Source organism: Crocodylus porosus, unplaced genomic scaffold (assembly GCF_001723895.1).
Source record: "Crocodylus porosus isolate Cpor-Errol unplaced genomic scaffold, CroPor_comp1, whole genome shotgun sequence".
NCBI lineage: Eukaryota > Metazoa > Chordata > Crocodylia > Crocodylidae > Crocodylus > Crocodylus porosus.
This window is the reverse complement of record NW_017728906.1, coordinates 18,254,148-18,274,008: the sequence shown is the minus strand read 5'-3', so window position 1 is coordinate 18,274,008 and position 19,861 is coordinate 18,254,148. Positions and strand designations below refer to the sequence as shown.

At 39.3% G+C, this 19,861-nt stretch overlaps 1 protein-coding gene across 2 annotated transcripts in view; it reads right to left on the bottom strand.

The window, feature by feature from the left end:
- Positions 1 to 19,861, bottom strand: part of GBE1 (1,4-alpha-glucan branching enzyme 1) — a 152,318-nt gene that overhangs the window by 98,396 nt on the left and 34,061 nt on the right. For both annotated transcript variants that reach the window (XM_019528735.1, XM_019528737.1), the window contains exons 5-8: positions 6,537 to 6,652; positions 6,114 to 6,241; positions 3,390 to 3,488; positions 991 to 1,101 (exon numbers count right to left, since the gene is read on the bottom strand). In XM_019528735.1, the coding sequence (XP_019384280.1) occupies positions 991 to 1,101; positions 3,390 to 3,488; positions 6,114 to 6,241; positions 6,537 to 6,652 (454 nt within the window). The remainder of the gene's footprint in view (positions 1 to 990; positions 1,102 to 3,389; positions 3,489 to 6,113; positions 6,242 to 6,536; positions 6,653 to 19,861) is intronic.

The following is a 19,861-nucleotide window of genomic DNA, read 5'->3' as shown; positions in this document are numbered from 1 at the left end:
AGGCGGTACTTTACAGTCAGGGTGGCTAGGATCTGGAACCAACTTCCAAGAGAAGTGGTGCTGGCTCTTACCCTGGGGGTCTTTAAGAGGAGGCTAGATGTACACCTTGCTGGGGTCGTTTGAGCCCAGTACCCTTTCCTGCCATGGCAGGGGGTCGAACTCGATGATCTGCTCAGGTCCCTTCTGACCCTAGAAACTATGAAATAGCTTTAATTGTATCAATCAGTTTCTCACTTACACTCTAATTTTGAGTATTCATTTTCTTTTATACATTAAGTAATAAATATGCCAAGTTGAAAGGTAAACTAATATCTTTTCAATAAAGTCTTAAGGTAAGAACAGATGAGCAAAAACTTTTCTTGATGTTGAGAAAAGAAGGATCTTGTTTGTTTGTTTTTTTAAGGCTCCCATGAAATTGTGTTTCCAATTGCATTCAAAATAAAAATACTGTGGTATGATAGCAGCTAGAAGAGACTATAAGTGACAAGATAATTGCAAAATAAAGAGGAGTAAAAACTTTTAGCCTAATGTAGGGCCCCCTTTTTTTTTTTTTTTTTTACTACCTTTGTCATCTTCCAATGAAGGTGGACTTTTTTCTTAATTTTTTCTTCTGGGTACTCAGAAAATTAAGGCCCCCTAAGAAGCATTTTATCTGCTAAAAGAAGTTTCTGGATTACTTCTCTATTTTTTTTTTCCCACAGTTCTTCCTTGATAACCTTAATAACGGAAACATTCTAGCCAACATGTTTAAGACTGCCTTAAATCAGTCAATCACATTTGTAGAAGTCAAAGCCATCAGTTTTGGCACTCCATTTCACTTATTTCACAGAAGCCTGGGTTTTCAAAGCTGTTCAGCATGGTTCCTTTACAGGTTAATAATAAGTTTTCCATCCTAGGAATTCAAAAAAAATCTTGACAATAATCAGTGTTAGCACCAACCGACAAAGTATAGTAATTTCTCTTTTCTTATTAAAGAGATATTTTCAATACCTGGTCATGACTCTCTGCATATGCAATATATTTCTCTTCGTGCCTCCTGTTGGTCAGTGTATATACTATATTGCCCATATTCCAATCTTCATCTTTCAACTCTTTAATTATCTGTAAAAAATGAAACATAAAAAAAAAAAAAAGAATCAAAAGGTCATTCAAACATTAGTTTTAACTGAACCATATTACATATGTTCTCATGGCATTTGGGGATTTAAAATTCCCCCTAAATTATAAAATTTTCATTATAATTCTTAGGCTTTTTAATTTTCTTTGAAGTGATGCAGTTCCTCTATTTGATATCTCAAATGGGATTTTGCTCCCCAAATTCTGTATTATACTTTAAAATCTCTAAACCTGTACTTTATAATTCTCTTCCATATCAGCTGCCAACTTTTGATTAATAACTGTGGTATGTCAATGTTATTTAAATTGATCTTTTCTGCTTTATAAGAACATCAAGGGATACTAGGCACCATTTCAATGGTTCACTAAGCATAACGACTTCAGTGTTAAAAACCTCTCTTTTGTTTCATAATGCTTTATAAGCCTCCTTTGATTATTTGTGTTTAAATTTAACCTCGGAAGAAAAACCTATTTCTGAAGAATTAAATTAAAAAAGAATAGCACTAATACAACTGGGGAGTTTAACATGACACCATGAAGTTAAACATTTTAGCAACTGCCTCTCATGAACCCTAGAAAGTGCTGGCAATAAGTTAGCATAAATACTTCAGCAATTTTTTAGGCTGGTGACCTTTAGCTCTAGTTCATGGAATACCATGATACTATGCTCAACATCCAAGTTAGGCATCTTAAGAAGGCTTAAACATTTGTGTGGAAGGAACAAAACTGGTTGTACAATTTGCACATCAATCCTTGCTTCTTCTGAATAAGAGGGTTTCTATAGGTTTTGTATACTACAGGTTTCAAATCCATACCTGCGTTACAGTCATTCATAAACTGTAGTTTTGCCTCTACCACTCCCCATACTTCCATTCCATGTATTCACAGCACACCATTATATGAGCAACCCTAACTTGGAAGTCATTAGCAGAAAAGTCACAACATGGAATAGGGCAGACTAGGCTTAAAAGTAGCATGTGTCATATGATCCCTAACACCTTCCACTTATTGATGGGGGGGGAGGGAGATGATGTATGATAAAAATAATGTGGATAATCTTCAAGTACAGTTTGGAATGCAAATAAAAATATCAAACAGAAGGGATGTATCACCAATTCAACTATTAGCAGCATTTGTAAAATGCATGCAATCAACATTCATATTCATCACTATTTGGACCCCCAAAGTACCTTACTGAACATTTTAACAGACTCTCTATTTTCAAAGAATAGCCTTGGTTCTTACTTTTCCCTCCTACTTAACTTTCTTGAGTCAATAGGAGACAAGAGAAAGAAAGCCTTAAACAGTCCTTGCTAGCTCCAGCTCTTACTTCCCACTGCAAGGATATGTAGGTATTCTCAAGGCTATGCAGGCATCTGGCAAGGGAGTTAGGTACTTCAATTTAGCTGAAGATCTCCTCCATACTTCCAAAACTTCACAATATCATTTTGGGATCACTGGTTAATTCATTTTCAACGTGAAAGGATGGGAGGAACCAACAGGTTTGAAATTGTTTGTGTACTTCAGGACTTGCCCATCTTTTGAGAGTGAAGAAACTAAGGATAATGTAATTCCCATTTTATTTTCCTTTAAGCTACTCTCTGCTGTTATTGAGGACATTAATGTTCCAATGAAATATTTATTACCTTTATTGCTTTCAGATTATCATGATATCATTGGGGATTTGCTTGTAATCTTATGTCTAATTGAAAGACATTCTCTGAAATGTCTCTGACAGCCTTTTGAGATCGCTTATTGTTTTATTCCTTTTCTTGCAATTCATTGTATTAAAGAGAGGTTGATTTAAATCCCTATCTTATAAGAGTTGGTGTTTATTTAGTACATTATTACTCTTGAGAACCACTTACAGCTTTTATTTTTCTTTTTATAAACTACATCCTAGTGATGGCTGGTGTGTGGCCCATAGATTAAGTAGCTTTTTTTTTACTTTAAGCTATAATGTTTGATAAAATATATATATACTACATTCAATTTAGAGGATTCATTTTTACCAGATCATATTCACACATGCCAATCCCTCCCCTTACATACTTTATTTATTTATTTATTTCACTGTACAACGATAACATTAAATTGTTGTACTACAGATTCTAAAAATATGATTCAGGATGAATCCAACCAAAATCTAGAAGCCCATAATTGACAAAAAAAAATAGGAAAAACCCAAATCAAGCAGAACACAGACTACCCATCATTCTCATTCTTATTCCAAGAGTCCCAAGCCTCTGAAAGAGGCAGATTGTTTTTTTCACCTGTATCCATTTATCTGGAATTGCCATGGCCATTCGATAATCAAATCCACCTCCTCCCTCTGCAACGGGACAGCAAAGAGCTGGCATTCCAGAAACTTCCTTGAAAAAAAATGGAGGAGAACATTATTTGATTGGCGGCAGCAAAAGTTCCTGGACATTTTCCGTAGTACAAAAACTTTCCCATACAAATGTTGTTTGCAGCAAACGCTCCAATGCGACTGACTTAATCCAAAGGTGCTCTAACATCATACTAGGAGTCTCTATATGCCAGCAGAAATTTTTGTTTACCTGTGAAAATGATGAAGAACATCCCCACTAAATTTCCTAAGAATACTAATGTCAAGAAATATTTGTACCTAAGACGTGCACAAGATTTTTAATGTAAAAAAACTAAAACAAAACCAGTTTCTGCAAATATTTTTTAAGAAAACTAAAGCTAGCAATGTATTTTACTTGCATAAAAGATCACAGGTGCTTCTCCACTGAATTTGACCACCTCTACATACAACTGAACCAAATGCAGAACTCAAACCAAGCCTCCACTACAATTTAGGCCCTACTAGCAAGAGTCTAATGGGATGTAGTAGTGTAGAAAGTCTTGCATGAACTTCCTATGGTGAGAGGAATTTGTTATTTTAATTTTATATACACAAATGTATTTTATATGTACAGTTTGACCTTCTATGACAAAGCTTAAAATGGTATGGAGATATCCTTCCCCACTTAAAAACAACTAAATACATTTTCCTTCAGCTTTTGGGAGAAAAAGTGATGGCAGAAAACCAAATGTTTACCTTAAATACATGATGCAGTTTTGGTTATTGGCATGTATTCTCATGACTACACAAAACATTTTATCCTTGCTTTATATGTAAAGTCAAAAGTAATGCTTATGTCTTTCCAAACAGTATGGAACAAAGAACAGAGGGCAATCTAATGTATCAGGCCAGGGCCACAAATTTATTGGGAATCTCAAGACTTAACAATATATTGAGCCTAGAAATTACTAAAACACGCCTACGCAGAACACTAAGATCTGTTACTTTAAATAATCAGACAATTTTTTAATGATTATCCTACCATCTGTCACAGTCTAGACAAAACCTTTTCTCATGTGGGACTCATTCTGTGTCATTATGGGAAGCACAAAATCATGCTAGCCATTTGTAGTTTTAAATTATATCAATAGTTCCTCTCTCCTAAATTTATTTCACCATGAGGCATGTGGATCAATTCCACATTTTGTAAAGAGGTTCCCCCTAGACAGAAAAATGATGTATTGAAATTGAAATAGTTTTCAATTTAAGCAGGATAAATTGAAGACACATCTTGTTAAAAAAGAGTCTTAAACTAGGTAATACAAGCAGGCTGAATTTAAAGTTTCATCGGTAGGAATAATGATAATCAGACTATAGCTCCCTAGATGATAAACCAATTTTATTTTAAATGAACTTGAAGATCAATATAACCATAAGTTTTATGCATCAAGTATATGCTTCTCCTCATCAGTTGCTATTTTTAATACCTGATATCATTAAGCTCTTAAGAGCACTTTGGCACATGTAGCTGTTGCCTATTAATTTGCCATATACAACAGATGAAATTAGCATTATTTGTCTTCTGAAGGCCAACATTTCAACATTAGATGTTATTTTGGATTATTTAAAAAAATGACCTGCACATTCCCCAGTTATTTATCAACTACGTGGCATTTTTAAAATAAAATGAATTAGGTCACTTATGCATCATTTAATAATATAATGCATTCACCAAGAAATCTTAAGAAAAATACTGTGTAGGATTTTCTTTTTATATACACAACAGTTCTATGAAACACCCCAACAGTCTATTCACAAAAGCTTACTACTTTGGATTTGATATTACTATTATTAATCCCACATGCCAACAATAATCCTTTGTACCCAAAACCAATTTGCACTGGCTTCAGCCAATTTCAATAATAAAACCTACTTACAGGCCTCAGGAAAAAAAAAGGTGCCTTTATATTAGCATAAACATTTAACAAAGCTCATAATATATAAGATTTATTACACAGAGGGATTGTCAAGTATGCATATATTTAATTACATTGGCTCATAATTCCTTGGAAGCTGTTACATCATGAACCTTCAATACCAAACAGTAGTGACATTTGTCCAACACAGCGCAAACAGACAATCAAGATACACCCAAACAAACAAACTTCATAAAAGCTAAATGACAACCCAAAGCTTATGTAAATTAAACACATCATGAATGTTTTATTTTTTCCTGAAGATGTTTTCATAAAGGAGAAGCCTGTCTACTAACAAGTATTTATTTACTTACACATTTTGTTCAATAACTGAAATATGACTAATAATTAGCAGGGAGCATGAATTCTAGGACAGTAGTAAAGCACTGGAACAGGCTACCCAGAGAGGCTGTGAAATCTTCATCCTTGGAAGTTTTTAAGACCTGACTAAACAAAGCCTTGGCTGAGATGATCTAGTTGGGGACAGTCCTGCTTTGAGCAGTGGATTGGACTAGATGACCTCCTGAGGACCCTTCCAACCCTAACATTCTATGATTTTATGAATTCCAAACATACCTTATTAATGTTGAAGGATATGAAGTGGCAATTAAGAATAAAGTTTATTACTACTTATTCACTGATATTATAAGCAAACATGCACAGACTAAGTAACTAAAGTTCTTAAGTATTAGGAAAAGTTCCAATATTACCTCAGCTATGGTTAGACATCTGGGTTGCAAAAACTTGATCATGTGGTTGGCCAACATTAGATAAACCAGAGCATCTTCATCTACATGTAGACCAAAATATTCGTGGTAATCACCACTGAAAGATTCGCCTAATAAGATAAGAAGTTTAAAGGTACCAAATTCAGAAAATTTTACTTACAAGTAGTTTTGATATATGCTATTTCACAGCACTACCAGCAATATTATTTTGCATTTTCAGTAATACATTTTATCACAATATATCAAGGAGTGAGCAAATTGACAATTTTAAAATGTTACAATATATAGTTCTGAACTACTCATTGATATTTTTCGGTATTTTACTTTTTCCACAATAGTATGATTGCAAGACAAAAAGACAGAGATGTATATTTATACACACACGTGCTTAGTAAGTTTACTTACCAATTCCATGATTGTGGTATATCATAGATGTAACACCATCAAAACGGAAGCCATCAAAGCTATACTCTTCTATCCATGATCTCAAGTTGGAGAGAAGGAACCTCAAAACTTCCCAGCTAAAATGACAGTTAGGTTATGAGCACAGGGCAAGTTTCTGGTTGCAATGCATACTCTATCTAGTAAAAGAGCTGTATTCTATTTCAAGTAGACTACTGAATCAATATTTTTAACAACATTTGTTACTGACTTTGTATAGAAAGTTTCATTTTTATATATTGTAACGGAACATTCCTTTAGTCATTTGAAGATGGAACAAATTAGGCTTAAAATATTTTGAGATGACTAATCCAATGTGAACCTCCATTTAAAATGATTAATATATATATATATTAATACCTTACTATATATATATATATATATAAAATGTATTTTTACCTTACTAAATATGCTTGAAATCCAATGAAATAGGTTTTTAGTACAGGTGCACCAATACATTCGTCCCATATTAGATTGGCAATGATATAAGGAAAATTGACTGCATCAGCAGTTAGCATTTTTTGGCTGATGTGGGCCATAATGCCAACATGAATGCGCACAGATGCAACACAACATGCAGGTGAACAGGAGTGCAGCCTGGCAGCGTGGAGAGCAGCTGGGTCTGGCTGTCAAGTCTGTTGCGAGGGAAGGTGTGTGGGGGGGCAGAGGCATTGGCTGCACAGCTGGGTCAGGACATGGGACAGAGCCACGAGCCTGTCATCAAGGAATGTTGAGGGGGGGGGTGCAGCTCCTGCCACTGCATGCACCCTGGGAGGATATGGGGGGCATATGTCCTTGGATCTATGTGTGGGATGCAGGCAGGCTGCCAGCGTGGGCTTGGGCTGGGGTCAGTGCTGGGCTCCTCTCCATGGGTGGTGGGGTTGGGGTGTGAGAGCCAGCAGCACTATTAGGGCCATGATGAATTTTGAGATGGCTGCAGCTCCCCCCCATAGCCCCCTCCCAGCACCACTGCTGCCCACCCTGAGCGCAGCCCAGCCCACACCAGGAAGAGGCCAGTGCCACTCCAAGCCCCAGCTCACAAAGGCAGCCTGCCCTTGCCCCATGCACAGCTCCAGAGGGCACCCCCCACATACCCTCTCAGGGTGTGTGCAATAGTGGGATCCATCCCCCCATGCTCCTGGATGCTTCACTCATCCTGCTGTGCAGCAGCTGCCCCTGCCCCAGCCCCACTCCCTCCCTCACCACGGGGGCTTCAATCTGCACCTCAATGCCCCTTCCCTCCCCCCTCACCTCTTCCTCCACAACAGACTTACCAGTACGGTGCTGCTCTCCATGCTGCCCAGTTGCATAAATCAGCAATTGGATTTCATCAGTTGATGTGGCTCGTTAAAAATCAGCCATCAGTATCAGCCCAAAAATTCCCTATTGGTGCACCCCTATTTTTCAGTATACATTCTTTTGTGAAATCTGAACAACATTGTACTCGCTTTTTGTAAGGCTTAGTCTTGTCTAAGTACCAAACATTACCTTGCTCCCTCATATAGTCAACTGTGCCTTTAAACGACATTCTCTATCCAAAGAACATTAACCAGGCAAGCAAAAATGCCCCATATTTGGAAGAGGGAAGCTGTGTCTGTAGCACTGGTTTACTCAGTTAATATAAATGGTTAAGACAAAACATGCTGTGTAATTTCTTAATGGTTCCCTTTTTGTGAAAGACTAAACAAAAGAGTAACAATAATGAAACTTTACTTTGCACGCAGCTGGTGATGGATTACTGCTTTCAGTAAAGAATATTTTTAATTATTTTAAATGCAAGAGATAGTGCTTTGAAATGGACAGCAGCTACAAAATTATATTTAAAACATAGCAAGAACCATAGCATAATAATGTTTCACCTTTTGAGATCTCCTACAGGCTCATAAAAGAAAATTATTTACAGAAGCAAAGGAAAAAAAGTTAGAATGTCCTGGATTAGATGTCCTGAGGTACATCTTGTCATCAAGGTAGTATTGACCCTATCTAAATCATCCAAGACAAGTGTACATTTAACCTATTCTTAAAAATTGCAAGAACAACTCTCTTACACAACTACTAGGCACAACATCCCAAAACACTAAGAGCAACCTAATCTGCCACAGAGAAAGCAGAAGGAAGAAGCCAAAGATATAACTTCCAAACTAGTAGAGGATGGCAAGACTTTTTCAAATTTAAGAGTAGTGGGCTATAAATAAATACAGAAAATCAGTAGCTGAACCAGATATGAAAAAGCAAGAGATGGCCCTAAGAAAACAAGTGGTTAAAACATCTAGTACAGTAAAAAAATTCTTATTGAATAATTACATTGGAAAATAGAGGTCCTACTTTCCTGCTCCTAGCTCCTGAATTGAGGATCCCAACTGCCTCAGTAATGGTGGTAGATTTTTGAGCAACTGGCATGGGGAAAAACACCCCTCATATTGGAAATCACATAAAAGGAAGCCTCACTAAATACACTGTCCATAATTAAATTGCTGCCAAAATCAGCTTGTGCTTAGTAGTAGAAACCAACTATGAAGTTGATTAAATGTAGCTAACACAGAGCATGGATAAAAGCCCGTGGTCCACAATGGGAAAATCTGTGGATAGGAACCTACCGTAAGGATAGTTTAGGAATCTTAATAAGATTTATGATAGTACCTTAAGCACAGTCCCCCTCATCACTGACTTTTTCAAATCATGGTGAGACACTGCATTGAATATATTTTTACTTCCTCTTCACTCCCACAGCAGAGCTTTCTTTCCCATTTCTAATCTGTTTCTTTATCAACCTTAAATGCCTGGCAAACATCACCAAACGGGGCCCCAAATAGTCCACCAGAATCCCTCTGTCACCCCCTTTCTCACTGTATCCCATATGATTACTATGGCCCCACCCTCCGCAAGACGGAGCTAGGCCAGGTTGCCTTGCACCTTAAATGCATCTCAGTTTTGGAGGATCTCAGGACTCATAACAAGAACACCCAGTTCCAATTATGAGTGGGGGTTAATTTGCACACGGATCATTTGTGATGGGCATCTGGAGGGTACACACATGCTGAGCAGTGCTGCGCTGTGGGGTCACCACAGCTTGAAATGCTGCTGACTAGCCCAGCTACTCTGGCCCATACAGTAAATCTTGAGCCTTTTGTTTTTGGACTAATGCGTGTATAGTTTGTACTACATAAAAGCAGATGCCAATATAATACTTAAAAGCATGTTTATGGATTACATGTGCTAAAACTTGCAGGAGTTTTTTAAAAAAAAGGTAATATGCATCAATTTTGGATGAACTAAGTGTATGGGCACTATATGCAAGTTGCTACAGCCATGTTTAATTTCAAGGTTAGATATTCTGAAATTTGCTGCTTGCTTCTGTGATCAGGAGAGCAGGGTCTGACAGTAAGAAGAGGGAGAAGGGGCTTCCATGGAAAAAAAAGGAGGAAAGCAGAGAGCAAAGGGACTACCTGACTACGCAAATTTATTTTCCCTGCTGTAGCAGTAGGACGGAGACAAATTCAAGTCAAACTTCCAAAAATTAGATCCTATACCTGCAAAATTATAACAAATTTATCCATTTTTCATAGATAGAATCTAATTATCGAGAGCTCATCTTATTATCATGGTCATCTTCTATTCAAGTAAACATGGTAATTAATTTTCCTGGTCAGATAATGCTATCATCAGAAGAATGAAGCCCTATATTGCAACTGAGGGTCATTGAACATACTACGTTCTGTGGCAGAGGGAGGGTATTGTTTTGTGGGGTTTTGTTTTTTCTTTTTGTAGAGAAACACAGTTATAACTAAACCAATGCAATTTTCATATAGAATAATATCCAATTGCAGCAGGCCCTTAAAATTAAATAGTTTTTATGGTAGGTGTAACATATTATTCTTCTTAAAAGTTTCACGATCATAAGAACATAAAATAAGTAGGGCTAACAAGGGATCTCATGAGGTTATTTGGTCCAGCCCCCTGCTCAAAGCAGTATCATCTTAGATGAAACCATCCTAGCCTGTGTAACCTTCTCTTGAAAACTTCCAAGGGTAGAGACTGCACAATTTCTCTAGGTGGCCTGTTCCAAGGCGTGGGTATCATCTTAGTAAGAACATTCCTCTGACTCTACAACCTAAATTGCCCCTACTAAAGCTTGTGGCCATTATTCCTAGTCCTGTCTCCTACACCCACAGAAACAAGCCCATCTCTATCCTCTCTATAAACATCCTTCATGTATTTGAAGACTTATCATATCCCTCTTCATTCCTTATGTACAGCAGCTGCTGCAATGGAGCTGGTGCTGAGGCTTTGGAAACTGGTGCACTTGTCTGAAGCCTCCTGTCCTCCTGTCACAGCTATCCCAGGTGCTCGGCAACTGAAGCAGGTAGTGGGTAGCCACACATGCACCCACCACCAGCAATACTGATTGGGCCCTTCAAGGCTCCCCTGTCAATCTGACTTTGGCACCCAAAGTTGAGGAGTGGGTCAAGGCTGGGGTTTTCTGGCACTCTGGCCAAAAGTGTTGCTGAACTCTGGTCTACTGTAACCCCCCAGGTCCTTCTCTGCAGCACTGCACCCTAGCCAGTCATTGCACAATCTGTATTTGTACATACAGTTATTTTGTCCCAAGTGCAGGACTTTGCACTTGTCACTCTTTTGTCTCATCTAATTGTTTGCAAATCTGTTTTCCAGTCTATCCAGGTCATTCTGGATCCTAGCCCTACCCTCCAGTTTACTGCAACTCCACCCAAATTGCAACTTGGTGCCATCTATAAATCATCCACTGAATTCCATCATCCAAATGATTAGTGATGATATTGAACAATACTAGAGTCAAGACAGACCTTTGTGGAACCCCACTTGATACTCTTTCCAACTAGATATTGAAACATTGATGACTACTCATCAAATATGTTGATCCAATGAGCTATGCATCCACTTTACAGTACTTTCATCTAGCCTGTTAATAAGAATGGCATGGAAGACAGTGTCAAAAGCTTTGCTAAAGTGAAGGTATAAAAACATCCGCTGCTGTCCCCCATACACAAAGCTTATCACCTCCTAAAAGAAGGATCTCAGGTTGGTCAGGCATGTCTTGCTCTTGGTGAATCCATGCTGCCTGTTCCTGTTAACTTTGTTTCTCTGCAGGTGCTTCACAATAGGTGTTTTGAGGACCTGCTTCAACTCTCCACTTCTTCAGACAATCTACAATGGGATGGTGAGCTTACCTTGGAGTGTGGACAGTTTCTACAAAAAGCTCATCCTAGGAAATTCTTATCACCTAGATGCTGCTGAGCACTATTTTCAAAGGTAGCTCTACTTGTGCTACAATGAAAGCAGGCTTGGAGATCAATCCGGACAAGAGTCCACGGTTATATATGAATTAAGGGCACTGCCACTGGCCCCAAACACAGAGCTGTTGGTAGGATAAAGGATTGAAAACCTAAGCTTTGCAATGAAAGCAATAATGTATGAGGAAAGAGTGGAGAGGGTAACAATATGAATTCCACTACGCAAACCAATCTGGGGCTCTGCACTAGTTAAGAGAGTTGATTTTGTGAAAGTAATAACAGCGTTCCCCCAGGAAGACTTTTAATAACTTTTTAAATGTTACAATATTTCTACTCTGCGTTGTACACTTGTTGGTATTAAAAAAAATTCTAAAAAGTTAAAATTTAGCACAAAGCATGGAGGCAAAAAAGATTTATGCACACACACACACACCTATATACATATCTATCTTTTTTGTCCTCCATTCTATACAGCTACACACATCTATAAACACAGATATATACCTCTATACACATATCTATACATCCTTTGTATAGATCTATATATAAAGGATGCATAGATCTATACCTCCTTTATATAGACCCTATTAACATTGCCACTGAAATCCCAATTATAATTTTTTTTTCAAACCGCGGATGATTATCTCTGTATTCCTTCCTTGCAAGTATAGGGAATACATCAATAGCAATAATACTGTGTACTCCCAAAGACAATGTTTTTAATATGACTCCAGTTCAACTTGCTGAATATCTGACAATGGATACTGTCCTTTACAAGGCTGGCAATAATAGGGAATATATTGTACCTATTTTATTTTAAATATAGAAGGTTACAGACTTCTACAATAGCAGTGTAGATTTGGTTCTCCCTTCCCTTCATCTTCCCTGTATCTTTTTGTGCCTGTTATAAATCAGCATCTGTGTATGTGGCAGCCATGACACAACAGTCAAGGGATGCATGTGTCCCATCTTGAACATGCCCTAAATTCTACAGTAATACAAAAACAAGTTTCTCTATATAGAACTCCGTTAATGATCAAGTGTACCATTATCCCTATTCCATGGTTCCTTTCCACTCCTATTCTTCATGATCAATCATTTGCTATTACTTCATCTTTACTCTGCCTTTTTCAGGCTTAGATCTTTTCATGATCCTTTTTCCTATGCTTGATTATATTCCATTCATGTGGCTATCCGAGTAGCATTCACAATGTATCAGACTCAGACTAATTTTTCCTCTTTGAATTGTATGAGGATATAGCATCAAACACAAGACATGTAAGCTTCTATGACCTTTGTTATTTGGGTTAATACTTTATTTATGTTACCTTTTAGAGCTTTAATAAAAACATCACCTTAATGCAGCGCAACACAAGTACGTCATGTGCGACAGCTCCACCTTCTGTGTTAATAACCATCCTACAACACTGACACATGTAAAATGCTTTACACATCAGGAGTCCTACTGACTATAAAAAGAATGCTCAGCATCAGAGAGTTACTTGGGTGCATGAAACATCTGTGGAATCAAGTTTGGCCTTATGCAAAACACTGCAGAGAGCTTTATCTGAAATTCTGTAAAAACATTCTGGTCACTCATGCACAAGAAAGATTATTTCAAACCTTAACAGGTGCAGAGAACAGTTACCAGGATGATTAGGGGAAAATAAAGAGCCTGTCTTCTGACATGAGTTTAAAATACGTTTGTACAGACCAGCAAAACTAAATTTAAGAAAGAGTCATTATCCCTCATGAGTAAGCTAGAAAGGATAAATAACAGAAAGGGAGAAAAATCAGTTACTAGATGTGGTGGTACACACATGTTTCACAATAGGTTCATGCACATCCAGCTTTCTTAAGCATACAACTCATGTCTCCAACCAACTTTCTAGATAGGCAGAACTGCTTTGACCAGTGTTATCTTGCACTAGGATCATGGGGCACTTGTACACGTGACAAAGTCGCCGTTTTAGTGGTTTAATTGCATCATACTGTACATGCGTGGATTTTCTTCTTTCTTTTTATTTTTTTACAATTTAAACCAGTTACAGCTACATTCCAAACCCAACCACATCCACATGTAGTTTAGTTTGCAGCATAGCTATTTGTAACGTTGCAGCCTTTGACAGCTTGCAGTGCTGCTGTGGGAGAGGGAGGCTGAAGGCAGAAGCAGTAAGGGGCCCGATCCTTTCCCCACCCCCCACGCAGAGCCTGCCTGCATCTCCCATGGCTGAGGGGCAAGGTGCTGGACGGCCCCAGTACTTTCTTCCACAGTGTCGATGCCCACTGGTGCCACCCGGTGAGACTCCTGCTCCAGCTTGGGCTCAAGGAACATTTGGATTGGGCTGGGTGCTGCTTGCTTGCTGGGGCAGCACCCACCTGCTAGTTGCCTGCCCAGGTGGCTCCAGAGAGTGTCAACACTGTGGAGTGAAGCTCTGGGCCTGCTGGCCACAGGAAAGGCAGGTAGGCTTGGGGGGAGGGGAAGATCAGGCCCCTTGCCATTTCCCCCCCCGCACTCAGTGGACCTAGCCTGTGCAAGCTGCTGCTGGGCTGTACAGCCCCTGAGCTATGGGCAGTGGGGTGGGGAGGGGGGTGGTACTTCCGTCCCTAGTGGCAGCATCTCCCAGGGCCACCTGGGAGGGCTGTTAGCTGTGCAGGTGCTGCCCCAGCTGTCAGGAAGCATCTGCCGGATCTAACTCTTCCCTGAGCCCACAAGCAGTGTGGGGCCTGATCCTTCTTCTTCTTCCCCCTGTGGAGCCTGTCTGCCTCTCCATGGCTGGGGGGTGAGCTTTCTGTGGATCTTAATAGCAGGGGGACCCAGACATTACCCTACACCAGCAGCACCCACCAGGCAGCATCTGCCTCCTAGCAGCTCACACTGACAGCTCCCAGGTGGTGCCAGCACCACAAAGGGAAGCACCGCCCCCTATGCCACCACCTGCAGCTCAGGGACTGCTCAGCCTGCTGGCCACTGCAGAGGTGGGCAGGCTTCACAGGAGAAGGAAGAAAAGAAAAAGGAAGGATTGGGCCCTCACCGTAACGGTGACGGAAGCCCTAAATTGAAATGGTGGATTTTTAATCATCACAATTAAAAACCCATTATTTTAATTAGGGTTACACTGATACAGGTTTGGGGGCCAATATTGATATCCGATTTTTAAGGAGGCATATCAGCCAATAGCGAGCCAATTTCCAATACAATGCAGAGAGCTGCCTCCACCTGGTAAGTCAGTTGTAGTGGAAGGGAAGGTGGGAGGGAAGGGGTGTGGGAGAGCAGATCAATCCCTCCCACAGCAAGGGAGGTGCCAGGAGCAGGTGCTGCCCAGCCAAGGTGGCGTGGGATGGAGTCATGACTTGTTGGGGGGCAGCTCCCACTGCTGCTTACACTCTGGGAGGGTGTGGGGGGTGTGCACCCCCAAATCTGCATGGGGCAGGCAGGCTGAAGCTGTGGGCTGGATCTGGGGCTGCACCCGGCTCTTCTCACTGGGGGCTGGGCTTGGGGCAGGGTTTACAGAGGGGGCTGCAGCCACCCCAGATTTTGCCATAGCTATCTCCTAGTGCCGCTGCCACTGGCCAACCAGTGCAGCCCCAGCTCTTCCTAGCTCAACCCCCACCTCCTCCCACATGCCGGGAAGAGCTAAGGCTGTGCCAGGAGGGAGCTACGGCAAAACTAGGGGTGGCTGCAGCCCCCTCCATAGCCCCTGCTCTGAGCCCAGCCCCCACCGAGAAGAGCCTGCCACAGCCCCATCTCCAGCTGCAGCCTACCCTGCTCCACACAGATTTGGGGGCACATGCCCCCGTGTCCAGCCAGGGTGTAAGCAGTGGTGGGAGCCACCCATCCCCGATAAGTCATGGCTCCATCCCACACCTCACCCCGCCCTGGCTGGGCAGCGCTTGCCCTGGCCCCCTCCCTCACTGCAGAGTGAGGGTTGATCTGCACACACATATGGCATTTATCAGTCAAATTAATCTGCTGTATCAGGCTGATTTCTGATGCAGCCAATTTTCCTTATTTTGGTACTGATCCGATATCGGACGGATGTATCGGTGCATCTCTAATTTTAAGTTAGGGGACTAAACACTGATTGTGTGTACAAGTGGCCACAGAAAAACCTCTGGATCAAAGAGATGAAGAGCACTTCATGGAACAGACATAATCAATACATCATTGCAAATAGCAGTTACAAAACAAAGGTAAATAGTACTTTTAACTCTTGGTCTGACTGCACTTTCAGGCAATATTTCCTGAAGTTTTAGATCAGATGATACTTGCATAGTATTATGAAAGGTTAAACATGATGACATTACTACTTTTAAAATGTCTATACCACAATGAGCTGCTGAGACACATTGAGAAGTTACATATATTCATTAAACATTAGCTGTTTTAACTTCTCAGGGCCTTCTGTCATGCACTTATTGCATACAAGTTAAATAAAAGCTATATAGTAAGCATTGCAATTTTAAGAATGTGAACAAGAAATAACCTACATTTCTCTGCAAGCTAAACCACAATAATCATTAGAAAGTACTAGTATCAATAGCTAAGGAAGAGTAACACAATTCATTAGTTATATATTAATAAAATATACTGTTGGAGTTTAACAATGCCATTTCTATTTCCAAAATAACTCAAATTCTGGATAATCTACAAAAATATATACTAAGCATCTTTCATAGAATTCATTAGACACTTCCAGTAAGCGCTGTAATTCTGTGTTTGTTGTATAATACTGAATAATGCCAGCATATCATCAAAAGAGAAGTTGGCCAATATGTGTACAGCTTTCAAAAGACAAAAAACGTGACAAATGTTATAGCACAAAACGTGCAGAAAAGCTCTTAATTAAAGAAACACTAATGCCACAGCACTCACTAAAACTAATTAGCTGAAAAAAATGGCAACTTACTTTTCCTCCTTTTCAAATAAAAGTATCAAGTACTTATTTTGCAACATGAAACTAAACTGATTTCAGAATGCAGAGGCTTGAATACTCTGCATTCTGATATAGAAAACTATTAATTTTAAAATATGTTATTTATTCATAGTTGATTCAATCATGCTTACAATTCTCATTTACCCATTAGTCCTTATTTTTAGGAATAAGTGAAAAATAATCCTGAAAATACCTGTTTTTTGTTATTCTTTGGGAATCTGCAGTCTTAACTCCAACACAGACAGGTCCTCATTTTGAAAGCAACAATTTCTGCTTGTTTTCTTACATGCAGTGATATAAGGTACATATACATTTTACATTTAGATAGAACTCACCCAGGTAGCTTGATTTAAATGACTAGACATGCTGGCCTTCACAGGGCTTAAACTGCTGTATAATATTGCACTCAATCTAAAGTTAGTTCACTTCAGTAGGTGAACTGACTTTGGATTGGCCTGGGTTAACCTGATCTAAAATGGGTTAATCCAGTCTAATGAACATCTGGGGAAAGCCCAGTCACTCACCAGAGCCCCACACCTATGCTGTTCCTATCCTCCTCCAACTATTTTTAGCCCCTCTGACTACCTCCTTACCAACAAAGCAACTCCTTCTCCCCTCCTCCCCACAACAGATCCACCAACTCCCCACTGGACCTGCCAGCCCTTCCCCAGGCTCCCTGCTCCACTCCTGGCAACCAGCAAATGCCTTCACATTTTGCTCCCACTTTAAGCAGATTAAAAACAAGCTGCCTAAACCTAAACCAGGTCCTGCAAACAGTTGTTTGCACACATAAACAACCTGTGTTTTAAAACAGTGATTCTTGACCTTCCTGGAGTCAAAGCATGCCTCTGAAAATGTTAGCTCTTCATTTTCACTTTCTTTTTTGACAACAGAAAAATAAGAGCAATATTTCTATTACAGTGACCACAGATCCTATATGAAATCACCTGCCTGGTTTTGCCTGTGAGTCACATTTGCACACTTAACAGGGCTATCGGAAGTACTGAAAGTATCTCAAGGCACCTCAGATGTGGTTGAGAATCCTTGTTTTAAAACATCTGACAATGAAATTTTAACGCTCGTTTCTGCTTACTATTTGGGGAAGGGTATCCTGCATTATTTGTTTCCGTTGCAAACAACCTACTAGAACATTAAGCTTCAAGCACTACTATAACAACACTACAAACCATTCTCACTGGACAGCTGCAATGGCCATTGGAACAGATCCTGATCAGAAACACGCATCTAATATTGACTTCTTGAATGGATTAGAAACTGATTCAAGCTAGATCCCCGAATACCTCCTTTCCTCTGACAAGTTTGCTTAATCAGTCTGCATCCAGTCTGGTCCACCTATAAACAACAGATAAGCAGCCTAAACAATCTTAGCCTCTATAACTATTGGTTTTCCAGCATTTGAAACTTTTCTCCCTCCCTTCCTGCCTCCCCAAATAAGTGCCCTTTCAAGTTCACCAAGTTCCCCCACTGAGAACCATCTCAATACAATTAAGTGGTCATGCCGTGAAGACAGGAAGATTTTGCAAATACGTAGTTACTTGACTTAATTTGGAGCCCAATATAAAAGGATAAACAGACACTTTTTTTAAATGAAGACAAGACTATATATTCCAAATGTTGGCAGGACAGACAAGTAATTTTTGTTTCAACTAGCATATAATTCAAATTAATGCTGGTTTCCCCTTTCCTGTCCTCCTCCTCAATAGTCACAGATTAATGGCCTTTGAGAACATGCTTTGATAAGAGGATCTTTATCAGTTCTTGAAGTGTAGTCACTATTATTAGGGCATATACTTTCCTGTTACTGATGAAAATTTCATAAGAGAAAATATTTACAGACACAGCTGTGTTCAACACTTTAAACTATGCTACTATGGTGCATAGTTTGTGTTCCTCAAAACCCTCAGAATTTGATGTGAGAGCAGTATGTGGGTAGGTGGACAACCTGAAAATTTAACAGCAGTACCTCCCATCCATCCATATATCCAATTTTATTAAAAAACAGCAACTAAGCTTAATTTTTAACGTAGAGAAAAGATTGAAGTAAATTAAAAATACTAGACCTTTTCCATTGTCTATTTTTTGTTTATTTATTTAAATGAAGCAGAGACAAAATAAGAACTGATGAAGCTGAGTTTCTTCAGGCAGTTAAAAGAAAATTAAAATACTTTTTTATGGACAATGTACTTTGTTTGGAGGACTTCGGTTCCTCAAGCAAAGGCCGTTCATTCTACGGCTGGAGCTGGAAGTTTGACAGTAGCAGTCCTCCTTTTTTTTCTACACATGGATTAAGAATGATGTCAGAACCTCTTTCTTCAATACTTATTACAAGAAGTTGGGAGAACAGTTCCCTATACTCCTATGGATTTGCCCTGTGCAGAACTAAGCAGTCATGAGAGATATCACTGCTTTCATACCTGATGGCTGGTACATTAAACATTTTAAATTAAACACTAAAACCAGTTCTGTTATGCATATGAATATTTGTGCATACAAGTTTTAGCAATCACAAAGTTAACTGAAACACAGCCATTCATTACATAATCTCAAATATATGAAGTGATTATTAAACTTTCAAGAACTGTTTTGGGTTGTTTTTTTCTTAATACCCTGGCTCTTTTATTTTATTAAGCTATACCACAAAAGCTGATTAGTGATACATTACTGAAAACCTTCCTTGGGAATTTGATTTAAGATGTTGCTGTATCAAAATACAAAACTTCTATCATGGAGTGATAGAATGCCTAGTGCCCATTTACCCAGTATGTCCCATAATAACCCATGATTAGAAAAGCTATTTAGTTCTGTATTTCATTTTTCTATAGCATTAGCATCTGAACTTAAATTACCTAAAAATAAAGGTTACTTATAAACATTAAAAACAAACAAACAAACAAACAAACAAACAATGCTTTATTGGAAGCAGCAGCAGTTTAGTTCGACTTAGCGTCTGTATAGATTGGGTGCTTCAGGGAGGCTTTCTAGCATTTTTATCTAATAGCTAACCAGCGATTAGATAAAAGCACCAAAAAAGCTTCACTAAAGTATCCAATCTATATAGACA